At 41.3% G+C, this 15711-nt stretch overlaps 1 protein-coding gene across 3 annotated transcripts in view; it reads right to left on the reverse strand.

The window, feature by feature from the left end:
- LOC128703196 (serine-rich adhesin for platelets-like) overlaps positions 1–10059 on the reverse strand; it is a 32552-nt gene extending 22493 nt beyond the window's left edge. For all 3 annotated transcript variants that reach the window (XM_053797783.2, XM_053797782.2, XM_070081599.1), the window contains exon 1: positions 9950–10059. In XM_053797783.2, the coding sequence (XP_053653758.2) occupies positions 9950–10027 (78 nt within the window). In that variant the 5' untranslated portion in view covers positions 10028–10059. The remainder of the gene's footprint in view (positions 1–9949) is intronic.
- Between the last annotated feature and the right edge of the window lie 5652 nt (positions 10060–15711).

Consider the following 15711-nt stretch of genomic DNA (forward strand, 5'->3'; position numbering starts at 1 on the left):
AGAGAGAGAGAGAGAGAGAGAGAGAGAGAGAGAGAGAGAGAGAGAGAGAGAGAGAGAGAGAGAGAGAAATTGCTCCAGAGAGAAATCACTGCTCCAGCTGCCTCACTGGGCAGCATTTGCAACCCAAGCTCACACCCATATAAGTGTTGGTACCACTATACTGTGACATTCCCTCTCTTTGCTCCGCAACAACGCTGTCTCCACAAATACCTCAACGCACTACCTCGCTTTTTCCTTCATCACCCTATGGTTAGCTCCCACTTTCATAAACCCATCCGCTGACAAGTCAATTCCTAAATATCTAAAACATTCACTTCTTCCATACTCCCTCTCCAGTGTGGTATCCAATTTTTCTTTATCTAAACTCATTTGATACCTCATCACCTTACTCTTATCTATGTTCACTTTCAACTTTTCTACCTTTACAAATCCTCCCAACTCATCCACTAAATTTTGCAATTTTTCTAGAATTCCCATGACTACAGTAACAAATAAAGCAAAAGTAACTGTCAACTCTCATTTTGTATTTGATTCCCATATACTTAATCCTACCCTTCTCCCAACACTCCTAGCATTTATTTCTTTTATAAACTCTATCTATAAATATATTAAACAACTATTTTGACAAAAAATACATCTCTGTCTTAAGACCTACTTTTACCGAAGTAGTCTCTCTCTTCTACACCCTAACCGAGCCTCACTATCTCATAAAAACTGGCTCGCGGAGTACTCTGCAAATATCCGCCATACGTTCCCCATCCGCCATCATATGCTTCTTTCTAAAATCCATAACAATAAAACTTCCCACATTTATCTAAATACTGTTCACATATATGCTTCAATATAAATACTTGATCTACACATCCTCACTCCACTTAAAACCTCCTTGCTCATCCAAGCAATCCTACATTCTGTCTTACCTCTAATTCTTCTTTCAATATAATCTTGTCATGACATCTCTTCCTGGTATACCCAGTAAACTTATTCCCCATAATTTTACAATCTCTTTGTCCCCTCTCCTTTATATAAAGGAACTATAATACTTCTCTCACCAATCCCTAGGTACTTTCCTCTTCATTTTTTCAACAAGTCGAAGCATCTCCTACCAAGGCATACATTTATTAAACTAAAATAATTAACCGCCCCAACACTATATCCTCCCCTGCTCTAACATTTCTGTTATGATCCTGTCCGTCTAGTTGCTTTACCCCCTTTCATTTTACATAATGCCTCACGCATTTCCCCACACTCACATCCTGCCTCCTTTCTTCACTCCTAAAAGATGTTATACCTCCTGGCCAGTGCATGAAATTACTGCCTCCTTTCTTCTCATTGACATTTAAAAGCCTGAAAATATTCCTCCCAAGCACTACCCAATACCTCCATCTCCTCATCTACTAACTCCCTGTACTGTTTTTAACTGACAAATCCATTCATTCCTAGGCTTAACTGTTTATGTCATCTAAAACTTTTTCTTATTTTCATCAAAATTTCTTGATTTTTTTTTTTCAACAGTTTGTCATACCCCACCGAGGCAGGGGTGGGACCAAAAAGAAAGAAAATCCCCAAAAGAAAATATTTCTACCATTCAACACTTTCACTACACTCACACATTATCACTGCTTTTGCAGAGGTGCTCAGAATACAACAGTTTAGAAGCATATACGTATAAAGATACACAACATATCCCTCCAAACTGCCAATATCTTGATATATACATAATAGTTTTCTATCAAAGAAAACCCTGGACCACATGGTGTTCTGGAGGCGAAAATTTGCGAAAAGGCAAGGCAGTTGCATGTGGATTTTGCAAAGAAAATGCCTGGAACGAGTGCTACTGTTAGTGAATTTAAGGCCAGCAGAAGCTGGTTCGACAAATTCAAGAAGTGAACTGGCATGCACAGTGTGGTAAGGCATGGTGAGGCCGCAAGTTTGGACAAACATGGGGCCAAAAAATTCGTTGACGAATTCAAGAAGTATGTAGAGGCTGAAGGATTTCTTCCCCAACAAGTCTTCAATTGTGACAAAACAGGCCTCTTTTGGAAGAAAATGCCAAAGAAGACCTATATCATGTAGGAGGAAAAGGCACTCCCAAGACACAAGCCTATGAAGGATAGGCTAACTCTCTTGTTGTGTGCTAATGCTAATGGGGATTTCAGAGTAAAGCCTTTACTAGTGTATCACTCTGAAAATCCCCGAGTGTTCAAGAAAAACAATGTCATCAAGAGTAAATTGTGTGTGATGTGGAAGGCTAACAATAAGGCATGGGTCACGAGGCAAATTTTCATTGAGTGGGTCAATGAAGTGTTTGGCCCCAGTGTGAAGAAATACCTCCTGGAAAATCAACTGCCACTAAAATGCCTTCTGGTAATGGACAATGCTCCTGCTCATCCTCCAGACTTGGAAGACCAACTGTTGGAGGAGTTTAGTTTCACCAGTGAAGTTCTTGCCCCCATACCACTCCTCTCATCGAACCCATGGACCAGCAGGTCATTTCAAACTTCAAAAATCTACACCAAAGCACTGTATCAAAGGTGCTTTGAAGTGACCTCGGACACTGACTTGACCCTAAGGGAGTTCTGGAGGAATCACTTCAATATCCTCATTGCATAAGCCTTGTAGATAAGGCTTGGCAGGATGTGACTTCCAGGACGATGAACTCTGCTTGGAGAAAATTGTGGCCAGAATGTGTCCTCGAGAAGGATTTTGAAAGGTGCGAGATGCCAGAAACAGACCTCTCTGGACAGATTTTTTGTGTGACAGGGGTCCAGTGACTCTCAAGCTGGTCCTAGTGCCAGTAAAAGACAAAGAAGGGAAGTAACTCCAGATAGGGCATTGATACCTTAAGTCCTTATGGAAGGGGATTTCCCTTCCAAACAATAAGCTCTCCTCCTCCCCCTCCCCTCCTCACCATCTTCCATACACCAACAAGAGTTTTCAATAAAGGTAAAAGTGATGTTAAATGTTTATTTATACATTTCAATAGTCATTTATATTTATTTCTCATTGTTTTCTGTATGTAAAACTATATTCTCTATAAAATGTATTTTTTTGTTAATATTTTTGGGTGTCTGGAATGGATTAATTGGATTTAGATTATTGCTTATGGGAAATTGCTTATGGGAAATATTGCTTCAGTTTTTGTACAATTTGGTTTTCGTTAGACTTTTTATAACGGATTAATCACGAAAACTGAGGTTCCACTGTACCTCCACTCTCCCCATCTAATATCTAATTTCATTATTAACTGCCAAACAAAGCTGAAGGGGGTGGGAGAGTTTCAGTGGAGAGGAATAAATGGGATTAGGTCAGGGGTTTCAAATAGAGTTAGAGCTAAAGAAGGAGTAGCAATAATGTTGAAGGATAAGCTATGGCAGGAAAAGAGGGACTATAAATGTATTAATTCAAGGATTATGTGGAGTAAAATAAAGATTGGATGTGAAAAGTGGGTTATAATAAGCGTGTATGCACCTGGAGAAGAGAGAAGTGTAGAGGAGAGAGAGAGAGAGAGAGATTTTGGGAAATGTTGAGTGAATGCGTGGGGAGTTTTGAATCAAGTGTGAGAGTAATGGTGGTTGGGGATTTCAATGCTAAAGTGGGTAAAAATGTTATGGAGGGAGTAGTAGGTAAATTTGGGGTGCCAGGGGTAAATGTAAATGGGGAGCCTTTAATTGAGCTATGTGTAGAAAGAGATTTGGTAATGAGTAATACATATTTTATGAAAAAGAGGATAAATAAATATACAAGGTATGATGTAGCATGTAATGAAAGTAGTTTATTAGATTATGTATTGGTGGATAAAAGGTTGATGGGTAGGCTCCAGGATGTACATGTTTATAGAGGGGCAACTGATATATCGGATCATTATTTAGTTGTAGCTACAGTTAGAGTAAGAGGTAGATGGGAAAAGAGGAAGGTGGCAACAACAAGTAAGAGGGAGGTGAAAGTGTATAAACTAAGGGAGGAGGAAGTTCGGGTGAGATATAAGCGACTATTGGCAGAAAGGTGGGCTAGTGCAAAGATGAGTAGTGGGGGGGTGTTGAAGAGGGTTGGAATAGTTTTAAAAATGCAGTATTAGAATGTGGGGCAAAAGTTTGTGGTTATAGGAGGGTGGGGGCAGGAGGAAAGAGGAGTGATTGGTGGAATGATGAAGTAAAGGGTGTGATAAAAGAGAAAAAGGTAGCTTATGAGAGGTTTTTACAAAGCAGAAGTGTTATAAGAAGAGCAGAGTATATGGAGAGTAAAAGAAAGGTAAAGAGAGTGGTGAGAGAGTGCAAAAGGAGAGCAGATGATAGAGTGGGAGAGCCACTGTTAAGAAATTTTAATGAAAATAAGAAAAATTTTTGGAGTGATTTAAACAAGTTAAGAATGCCTAGGGAAAGTATGGATTTGTCAGTTAAAAACAGAGTAGGGGAGTTAGTAGATGGGGAGATAGAGGTATTAGGTAGATGGCGAGAATATTTTGATGAACTTTTAAATGTTAAGGAAGAAACAGAGGCAGTAATTTCATGCACTGGTCAGGGAGGTATACCATCTTTTAGGAGTGAAGAAGAGCAAAATGTAAGTGTGGGGGAGGTACGTGAGGCATTACATAAAATGAAAGGGGGTAAAGCAGCTGGAACTGATGGGATCATGACAGAAATGTTAAAAGCAGGGGGGGATATAGTGTTGGAGTGGTTGGTACTTTTGTTTAATAAATGTATGAAAGAGGGGAAGGTACCTAGGGATTGGCGGAGAGCATGTATAGTCCCTTTATATAAAGGGAAAGGGGACAAAAGAGACTGTAAAAATTATAGAGGAATAAGTTTACTGAGTATACCAGGAAAAGTGTACGGTAGGGTTATAATTGAAAGAATTAGAGGTAAGACAGAATGTAGGATTGCGGATGAGCAAGGAGGTTTCAGAGTGGGTAGGTGATGTGTAGATCAAGTGTTTACATTAAAGCATATATGTGAACAGTATTTAGATAAAGGTAGGGAAGTTTTATTGCATTTATGGATTTAGAAAAGGCATATGATAGAGTGGATAGAGGAGCAATGTGGCAGATGTTGCAAGTATATGGAATAGGTGTTAAGTTATTAAATGCTGTAAAGAGTTTTTATGAGGATAGTGAGGCTCAGGTTAGGGTGTGTAGAAGAGAGGGAGACTACTTCCCGGTAAAAGTAGGTTTTAGACAGGGATGTGTAATGTCACCATGGTTGTTTAATATATTTATAGATGGGGTTGTAAAGGAAGTAAATGCTAGGGTGTTTGGGAGAGGGGTGGGATTAAATTTTGGGGAATCAAATTCAAAATGGGAATTGACACAGTTACTTTTTGCTGATGATACTGTGCTTATGGGAGATTCTAAACAAAAATTGCAAAGGTTAGTGGATGAGTTTGGGAATGTGTGTAAAGGTAGAAAGTTGAAAGTGAACATAGAAAAGAGTAAGGTGATGAGGGTGTCAAATGATTTAGATAAAGAAAAATTGGATATCAAATTGGGGAGGAGGAGTATGGAAGAAGTGAATGTTTTCAGATACTTGGGAGTTGACATGTCGGCGGATGGATTTATGAAGGATGAGGTTAATCATAGAATTGATGAGGGAAAAAAGGTGAGTGGTGCGTTGAGGTATATGTGGAGTCAAAAAACGTTATCTATGGAGGCAAAGAAGGGAATGTATGAAAGTATAGTAGTACCAACACTCTTATATGGGTGTGAAGCTTGGGTGGTAAATGCAGCAGCGAGGAGACAGTTGGAGGCAGTGGAGATGTCCTGTTTAAGGGCAATGTGTGGTGTAAATATTATGCAGAAAATTCGGAGTGTGGAAATTAGGAAAAGGTGTGGAGTTAATAAAAGTATTAGTCAGAGGGCAGAAGAGGGGTTGTTGAGGTGGTTTGGTCATTTAGAGAGAATGGATCAAAGTAGAATGACATGGAAAGCATATAAATCTATAGGGTTGGAGAGAGGGGGTAAAGGAGGTTTTGTGGGCAAGGGGCTTGGACTTCCAGCAAGCGTGCGTGAGCGTGTTAGATAGGAGTGAATGGAGACGAATGGTACTTGGGACCTGACGATCTGTTGGAGTGTGAGCAGGGTAATATTTAGTGAAGGGATTCAGGGAAACCGGTTATTTTCATATAGTCGGACTTGAGTCCTGGAAATGGGAAGTACAATGCCTGCACTTTAAAGGAGGGGTTTGGGATATTGGCAGTTTGGAGGGATATGTTGTGTATCTTTATACGTATATGCCTCTAAACTGTTGTATTCTGAGCACCTCTGCAAAAACAGTGATAATGTGCGAGTGTGGTGAAAGTGTTGAATGATGATGAAAGTATTTTCTTTTTGGGGATTTTCTTTCTTTTTTGGGTCACCCTGCCTCGGTGGGAGACGGCCGACCTGTTGAAAAAAAAAAAAAAAATACATTTGCTCTCCAGATTTTCTCACTTTACTATTATCTCTCAAACTTTCCTATTCTCAGCAGAATTTGCTGAAAAGAATCACCCATTGTCTCTGCCTCATTCATTTTCCCTTTGTACTTCCTTATCACTCTTTTAACTTCTCTTTTACTCTTCATTTACTTTGCCTTTTGCATATTATTTATGCTTTTTGAAAACCTCTTACATGCAGTTAGAATGATAACAAATTCTCACTACAGGCAGCACACTCCACCAATATTCAATACACTCAACCTACTCACCATACAAAACATCCATACTTATTACTGCACCTATTACATACATAGAACACTCAACTCTGATATTAACCCTCCCCTCAAACATCTCCTTGCCAACCTCAACAGAACACATGACCATAACACAAGGCACAGATCACTCTTTGATATTCCTCGTGTCCATCTCACCCTATGCAAAAACTCAATGCACATAAAAGGCCCTAAAATCTGGAATTCATTACCTGTAAATATAAAAGAAACACTACCTGTTTATAAATTCAAGTCTCTTCTCAAAGATCACTTACTCACCCAAAACCAAATAAATACTGAATAACTGAACCTTATAAATTGTATATCTTAAATGTTTCTCACAATTATATCACATAAATGTTAAACCTAAAACCCAATCTAACTTTATTATTTTTTAAATTCACTACCTAACAGAATACTCCATTCTACTGAATTTACAACAATGCATGCAACCATATGACCTGTCTTTGTAATACTCACTTGTGCTTTATAGTAATCAGTTTACATTAATGTTTTTCACTGATTTCATCATTGCTTAGTTAATCTTAAGTTAATTTTAAGCCAGCCCGTAATGCTATGCATAGTATAAGTGGCTTTGGCATGCTGCTCTTATCTGTATTTTTTTTTGTACCTCTGTAAGTGTGCTCAAATTATAAATAAATAAATAAATAAATAAATAAATAAATGCTAAGTTTCTTCCTTATTACCTTATCATTCCACCAATAATTTCTCTTCCCACTCTCCCCTACTCTTTTAACCCTTTGAGGGTTTCGGACGTACTAGTACGGCTTACGACCCAGGGTTTTTGACGTACTAGTACGCCTAAATTCTAGCGCCCTCAAATCTAGTGGGAGAAAGCTGGTAGGCCTTCATATGAAAGAATGGGTATATGTGGTCAGTGTGCACAGTCTAAAAAAAATCCTGCAGCACACAGTGCATAATGAGAAAAAAAAAACTTTGACCGTTTTTTTGGAATAAAACAGCGAATTTGCACTGCATTTTCGTATGGTATTTATTGTTGTATTCTAGTTTTCTTGGTCTCATTTTATAGAATGGAAGACATATTACAGAAATTGAGATGATTTTGACTGGTTTTACAATGAAAGATACCTTGAAATTGAGCTCAAAGTAGCAGAAATGTTCGATTTTTACCAAATTTCAAAAGTAAACAAATCGTGCCAATGATCCAATACACGTCAACTGGTGAGTCTGATATTCTTTCACAAGTGCACCAATAATATTTATACCATTTTTTACACTAATGCAGTAGTCTGCATAACAGTAAATCTTATATTTTTTGTGAGAATAAAAATTCAAAGTGGAAAGCAAAAGAATATAAGAGGGGCCTTGAGACGTGACTAATGACAAGAGGAAATGTCATTTTAGTGCCAGGAATGTCTTTCTTGTTTATTCTGGACCCTACTCGGAAATTGGCATCTTGAAATTTGTATGAAACTGGCAAAATTGCTAAATTCTGACCACTGTACTGGATAGTTGAATTTCATAAATGGGTGGTTTCTTGCACCCATTCGATAGAAAAAATGGAGTTCTAGCGAAATATTCATGTTTTTTGTCGACTAGTACAGTGGAATTGGCCGAAAATGGGGCTCAAAGTGGGCAAAATCGCCGATGCGTAAACATCCCCAAGACCGCTAACTTCGCGAGAGCATAATTCCGTAAGTTTTCCATCAAATTTCAAACTTTTGGTGTCCTTATGATCGGGAAAAGAGTGTCTATCTTTTCATAAGAGAAATTTTTTTTTTTTTTAAATTTGGCCGACCCTGAGAACGAGTTTCGGAGAGGGTCTGTCGACCCTCAAAGGGTTAATACCTACAAATTTCTGCTGCACACACTACCATTGCATTCTTAAATTTACTCTAAACTTCTTTGCAGCACTATGTGACCTTTGAGGGTTTAGTGCTTAACTTGATAATAATCCATACCACTTCCAACTCTTCGTTTTTGCTTATAGTCTCCCTGGCTCACATTTTCCCCACTAGTTGCGTATACCTTTACTCTTCTTAGCCATCTCCAGCTTCACTAATATTCCTCTTGGGTGGCATGATCAATATCCAGAGATCAGAAAATAATGAAAACTCCTAAATACCTTGAAAAAGCAGAGTGAGAGAGGCAAGGACATTTCCAGAATGCAAATGTAAGTGGAGTGGGTTCTCATGAGAGGGAAGTCATGTACTGTGGCATGTTGTAGCCAATAATTTTGTGAGCCATGATGGCAGCTTTGAGGGGACTTAAGCTAGAGTTCACCACAGCCACACTGGTGAGAGATTCATCTGGAAAAACTTGCATTTGTTGTCTGAGTGGTGGCCCATGCTAACCTCCCTGTGGTGTATAGAAATATACCTAGTTGTATTAATCTTGTTGTAACCAGTCGACAGTTGACCCAGTGGCTTATGAACTGACCTGTAGTTTTACGATTCACTTGCCATGGGTTCTAACCCCACCTGTTCTGTGGTTTGTAGCCAAATTTTGCAAGTAACTTAATACTATGGCGTGGTGTGCCAATATTTTGGACATTAGTTGACTAACACTTTACAGTATGTAATACCAAAATTTTCACATTATCAAAATTGTTGGTTTCACTCTTTCAACTATGCTGCAACAAAATCAGGCAGTGAAGTTTTGTTGCAAGAGGGTTTACTCCATTTATGTTGCAGTAGGTAGAATTACTTTTGATGAGTTTTACCCAAAATTTAAACAGTGTAAACTAAGCGCATTTAATATGACTCCCTTGACTAAGTCAAAATGAGCAATATACAAATTGGCTTGCAGATTAAGAAAACTCAAGGTAGGCAGAAATACAGAACATGCACTATAGAGAGAAGTATTAAAATATATAGTAATCAGTCTGTTTGTCTATCTCCCTATATATATATGTAGATCTTCTTTCTTTAAAGTACTCTGGATTCTTCATTATTTAAAAAGAGATGTGAGCAAACACTAGGACATGTTTATTAGAAAATCTACTAGCATCTGGTCACGTCCCTCTTTCAACTGCCTGAAAGTAACAATTACCACAGTTTATACTAGATTCTTCAGAGTCAGGTACAAACAATGGTCAATCTGTGAAGATCAAATTTGAATTATATGAAAGAACTAGTAACTTGAGATAACACGTACTTTGTTGAAGATTTCTATTTTACTCACACATTTATGTTAGCATGAAGAAAAAGCTACTTTTCAAACATTATGTGCTCTACTACCTACTAATCTTCATGTCTACTACAGCAAGAGTCTACAGGTAAACTTACCTTCAGAGGTGACTTTGTAGAGGAGCATTTTCTTGGACTGGGAATGATGGAGCTCTTAGCAGGGCTTGCAATTTCCATTTTACTTGGCTGAAAAAAAAAATCCCTCTGATAATATAACAACAGAATTTTGTATTTTTTTTTTCAACAAGTCGGCCGTCTCCCACCGAGGCAGGGTGACCCAAAAAGAAAGAAAATCCCCAAAAAGAAAATACTTTCATCATCATTCAACACTTTCACCTCACTCACACAATCACTGTTTTTGCAGAGGTGCCCAGAATACAACGGTTTAGAAGTAGTATATACGTATAAAAATACACAATATATTATAATATAATATGTAATTATAATCCTAGGTAGTAGGTTGGTAGACAGCAACCGCCCAGGGAGGTACTACCGTCCTGCCAAGTGAGTGTAAAATGAAAGCCTGTAATTGTTTTACATGATGGTAGGATTGCTGGTGTCCATTTTTCTGTCTCACTACACATACATGTACAAGCATATATATATACACACCCCGCTGGGTTTTCTTCTATTTTCTTACTAGTTTTTGTTCTTGTTTATTTCCTCTTACCTCCATGGGGAAGTGGAACAGAATTCTTCCTCTGTAAGCCATGCATGTTGTAAGAGGCGACTAAAATACCAGGAACAAGGGGCTAGTAACCCCTTATCTTGTATATACAGTGGACCCCCGCTTAACGATCACCTCCCAATGCAACCAATTATGTAAGTGTATTTATGTAAGTGCGTTTGTACATGTTTGGGGGTCTGAAATGGACTAATCTACTTCACAATATTCCTTATGGGAACAAATTCGGTCAGTACTGGCACCTGAACATACTTCTGGAATGAAAAAATATCGTTAACCGGGGGTCCACTGTATTACTAAATGTAAAAGAAGAAACTTTCGTTTTTCCTTTTGGGCCACCCCGCCTCGGTGGGATACGGCCGGTGTGTTAAAAGAAAAAAAGAAGATGTAATTATAGTATGTAAAATGTAATCACAGAGGTAGGGTGAACCAAGAAAGAAGGAATGTCAGTACAAAATCGAAAGGCCAGCCATAGTCCATTTACTGCGTGAGACGAACATCCATTTTCTCTAATGACAAACTCTCAGCCTTTTCAATTACTTCTGCCTCAAATGGATGCTACATTAACTTGAGCACTACATTGTCTGTGTAACAATCTAAAGCTTCTGCTGCTGTCCTACATATCCATCACAGTCTGGTTGATCTGGCACCTGGTGAAGATATTTGTCCAGTTTTCTCTTGTAGAAGCCTTCAAGAGAAAACTGGACAAGTATCTTCACCAGGTGCCAGATCAACCAGGCTGTGATGGATATGTGGGGGCACTGGACCACCAGCAGCACCAGCCTGGTTAACCAAGTAGGCACCAGACGAGCCTGGCCCGGGCTCAGAGAGTAGGCAAAATCTTGAAACTCTTCAAAGGTACCATTGTATGTACTGTATAAGTCTGGAAACCAACACAGAAGAATTCCTGAGATGTACAATAGACTCTTAACCCTTAAATGGTCCAAACGTATATATACGTTCACGCGCGTAGTGCCCCAAACGTATATATACGTATTCTTTGTCATTCTTTCAACATTGCCACGATAAGCCTGAGTCACCTAGACATGAGTGAATGGGTGTGCGCACTCACTGTGTGCCATATTAAAATAATTGGGGATGCCTGGGTACCATATGCTCTTTTTTCCTTTTAACCCTTAAACGGTCCAAGCGTATATATACGTTCACGTGCGTAGCGCCCCAAACGTATATATACGTTTTCTTTGTCATTCATTCAACATTGCCACGATAAGCCTGAGTCACCTAGACATGAGAGAATGGTTGTGCGCACTCACTGTGCACCATACTAAAATAATTGGGGATGCCTGCCTCTTCACGGGGGGCTCCTTGGCATGGTGAAGAGGCTCTTGGTCTGAGGAATTAGCCCTGTCGGTCTTCTTCCTCAGACCGAACCTAATTACCCCCCATTCTCCCCTCCCCTATCCCATCCTCCCCTTTTTCCAATCCTCCTCCTCACCCCTCCCTTTTGCCCTTCCTCTTTTTGGCCTTTGGGATTTCTCCCACAGGCGCGCTAGTTCCTAGGTAGGGGAAAGGACACCGGGGTCCATCCCATTCCGTTGAGGTTCTTGGCGGTGGCGTAGTTTGCCGTGGAATCTGGATTGCCTGGGGATGTCCCGATCCCTCTCCGATATCCTGGAGTAGCTTTGGGTGTCTTTCGGGCGACGGGTGTATCACTGGAAGCCACCTTTCAGATTCCGGGGGTGGTGGCTGAAGGAGGCATGCTTTGTGGCAGATATCCGGCCGCCCTCTCTTTTGTCCACCGAGGTAGCTCGGCAGATGTGAGGTTGCTATCCCGGATTGCTGGTTTACTGGCATGAAGGGTAGGGTATGGCACGGGTTCCATGCTGCATCTGCGCTACTAGCGGTGTTGAGGTCCTCTTGGGCGCGGAGGGAGATTTCCGGCCCTTTCATTCCTCCTGGGAACTATTCCTCCCCGCTCCCCCCTTTTTTTATTCTTTTTTTATTTTTATTTTCTTTTCTTCTTTATTTTTTTTTCTTAAAAACAAAAAGCAAAGGAGTAACCTAACCATGGCAGCCCTAGTCCATGAACCCACTACCCCCGGGCCCCTTTTGATACTGCACCCCATTCTGACCCTGCCTTGTGTTTAGACCACTCTTCGGTCACTCCTGATGCCCCTGTACCTCTTGCTGGTGCTGTTTCCTCACCCGCTTCAGGTACCAGGGCTTCGACTGACTCCTTCGATTTGTCTGAACTCCGCTCTCCTTTGACTATGCTTCCGGCTTCTCCCTCTACGGTACGGCAATTTTCGAATCACCCGCCCATTTCACGCCGGACCAACTCCGGTCCTACTCCTAAACGCCAACGTCAATCTCCTGATGATGCTCCTTCATTACCTTCCCATTCTACTCGGAAAAGACCGACACGTCAAGCACTCCCTCTCCACGCTCAGTTTCGGACCACACAATGGACTAAATTCTTTACTTTAAGACCGACTTCTTCTTATGCCTACCTTTCTGACCATAGTATTGGCAAAGCGCTCCTGCGTCATGTTGGTAGAGATATTTCATTTCATGCTCTCAAGAGCGGTATGCGCATCGTCACTGTCCAGAATGCTACCCAAGCTCATGATCTTTCTCTCCTTTCGAATATTGATACTACTCCTATCACTATTCAAAAACATCTTTCTCTCAATTCTTGTAGTGGTACTGTCATTCTGCCCCATACCATAGTCCAACAGAATTTCCAGTCATGTGGCAATGACATTTTTGAACAGCTGGAACTCCAGGATCTCCCAATCCTCAAAGTAGACACTTATGTCCTTCCTGCCCGGGGGCGGAGACGTTACCCTTGCAATGTGGCTCGTTTAACTTTTGACAGCCGAGAACTCCCGTCCTCTGTATATGTCGCGGGACATCGGTTACAAGTTCGAAAGGTGATACCTACACCGCAACAATGTAGAAATTGCTGGCGTTTTGGTCACCCAGCGAAATATTGCAGATCTATGGCCGAATGTCCAGTCTGTGGTGCCGACGACCATTCTAATACATCTTGCAGTCAACCTCCATCTTGCTTTAATTGTAATGAAGCTCACCCTTCGTACTCCCGCCGTTGCCAGGTCTACTTAAATGAACGTGAAATCCGTTGCCTCAAAGAGGCAGAAGGTCCCCCTTATGCTATGGCAGTTACTCATCTCCGCCTCCAAGGGAGACTACCCCGTGTTTCTTATTCTCGTGTTTCCAAACATCCCCCCACTTCTGCAGCCTCCTCTGTTGTTACCCCTCCCATAGCCACTACGGCATCTAATCCTTTTGCTGTCCTTGGCTCTGACGTCCTGACTACAACTCAGTCCTGTTCTACGGGTCGCTGGTGCTGATGTAGCAAACCCTCTCGACGTTGCCATTGAACTTGGCACACATCTGGTCCGTATTTCCCGAGGGCTCCATCTATGCCCCTCGTTTCTTTCCTCAAAGTCTGCCAGAGAGTTAGTACCCTTGGACTTTTCTTCTCTCAGAGAAGAACAGTATAATGTGCCTTTTACACTTCAAGAACTGGAGGCAACGCTCTCAGCTTACCGATCATCGGCAGCTGGGCCTGACGACATTCATATTCGTATGTTACAACATTTACATCGGTCAGCCCTTGTAGTCCTCTTACACCTCTTCAATCTTATTTGGGCACAAGGAGTTCTTCCCCAGCTGTGGAAATCTGCCATTGTTCTCCCTTTTTCGCAAACCGGGTACTACAGGACATGATGCCTCCCACTATCGCCCCATCGCTCTTACTAGTGCAGTTTGCAAAGTGATGGAACGTCTCGTAAATCGACGTTTAATGTGGTATTTAGAGACACACAACAGTCTCTCCGCTAGTCAATATGGCTTTCGTAAGGGTCGTTCTACCATAGACCCCTTACTACCCTTGGATACGTATGTTCGTAATGCCTTTGCGAATAATCACTCAGTTATTGCCATATTTTTTGACCTTGAGAAGGCATATGACACAACTTGGAGGTATAATATTTTGGCCCAGGCCCATTCCTTAGGCCTCCGAGGCAATCTACCATCCTTCCTTAAGAACTTTTTAACTGACAGACATTTCCGTGTTCAAGTCAATAATGTTCTTTCCCCGGACTTCGTCCAAGCTGAAGGTGTCCCTCAGGGATGTGTTCTAAGCACAACACTTTCTCCTTGCTATAAATGATTTGGCCTCTGTTCTTCCACCCAATATTTGGTCATCACTCTTATGTTGATGACTTCGCTATTGCTTGTGCAGGCGCTGACTGTCATCTTATTGCAGTTTCTCTCCAGCATGTGGTCGACCGTGTTTCCACTTGGGCCACCACGCATGGGTTTAAATTTTCAAGTACCAAAACTCACCAACTTACTTTCACTAGACGCTCTGTTATCTCCAATCATCCTTTGTATCTCTATGGCTCCCGTATCCCCGAACGTGATACAGTCAGGTTTCTAGGCCTTCTCTTTGACCGTCGGTTATCCTGGAAGCCTCACATAACCTCTCTGAAGGCAACTTGTCACAGCTGGCTAAACCTTCTTAAAACCCTTGCTCATCTTTCCTGGGGAGCTGATCGTCGAACTCTGCTTCGCCTACATTCAGCCCTCGTTTTATCGAAACTCGATTATGGTGACCAGATTTATTCCGCGGCCTCTCCTGCTACTCTCTCTAGCCTTAACTCTATCCATCACCAAGGATTACGTTTGTGCCTTGGTGCTTTTCGCTCTTCCCCTGTTGAGAGCCTCTATACAGAAGCGAATGTTCCATCCTTGTCTGATCGCCGTGATGCCCATTGCCTTCGCTACTATGTACGCTCTCACGATCTACACAATCCTTCCATTTATAGAATGGTCACCGATATTAGTAGACATTCTTTATTCGTTCGCCGCCCCTGTTTGCTCCGTCCCTTTTCTCTTCGCCTACATTCACTCTTGTCTTCCCTTCAGTTACCACCTTTATATGTTCATGTAGCATCTCACTTTTCCCTACCCCCCTTGGAAGTTCCAGCTGTTCGGGTTTGTTCTTTCTCACTCCCTTGCTCGAAAGCTCAACTGCCTACGGTGGCTTCCTGCTCTCTTTTTCTTGATCACTTCCACTCCCATTCTCATGCCACCGCTGTGTACACAGATGGCTCTAAGTCTTCAGACAGCGTCGGATTCGCAGCAGTGTGTCCGGACAGCATCGTGCGGGGACATTTACTATCTT

Source organism: Cherax quadricarinatus, unplaced genomic scaffold (assembly GCF_038502225.1).
Source record: "Cherax quadricarinatus isolate ZL_2023a unplaced genomic scaffold, ASM3850222v1 Contig3287, whole genome shotgun sequence".
Classification (NCBI taxonomy): domain Eukaryota; kingdom Metazoa; phylum Arthropoda; class Malacostraca; order Decapoda; family Parastacidae; genus Cherax; species Cherax quadricarinatus.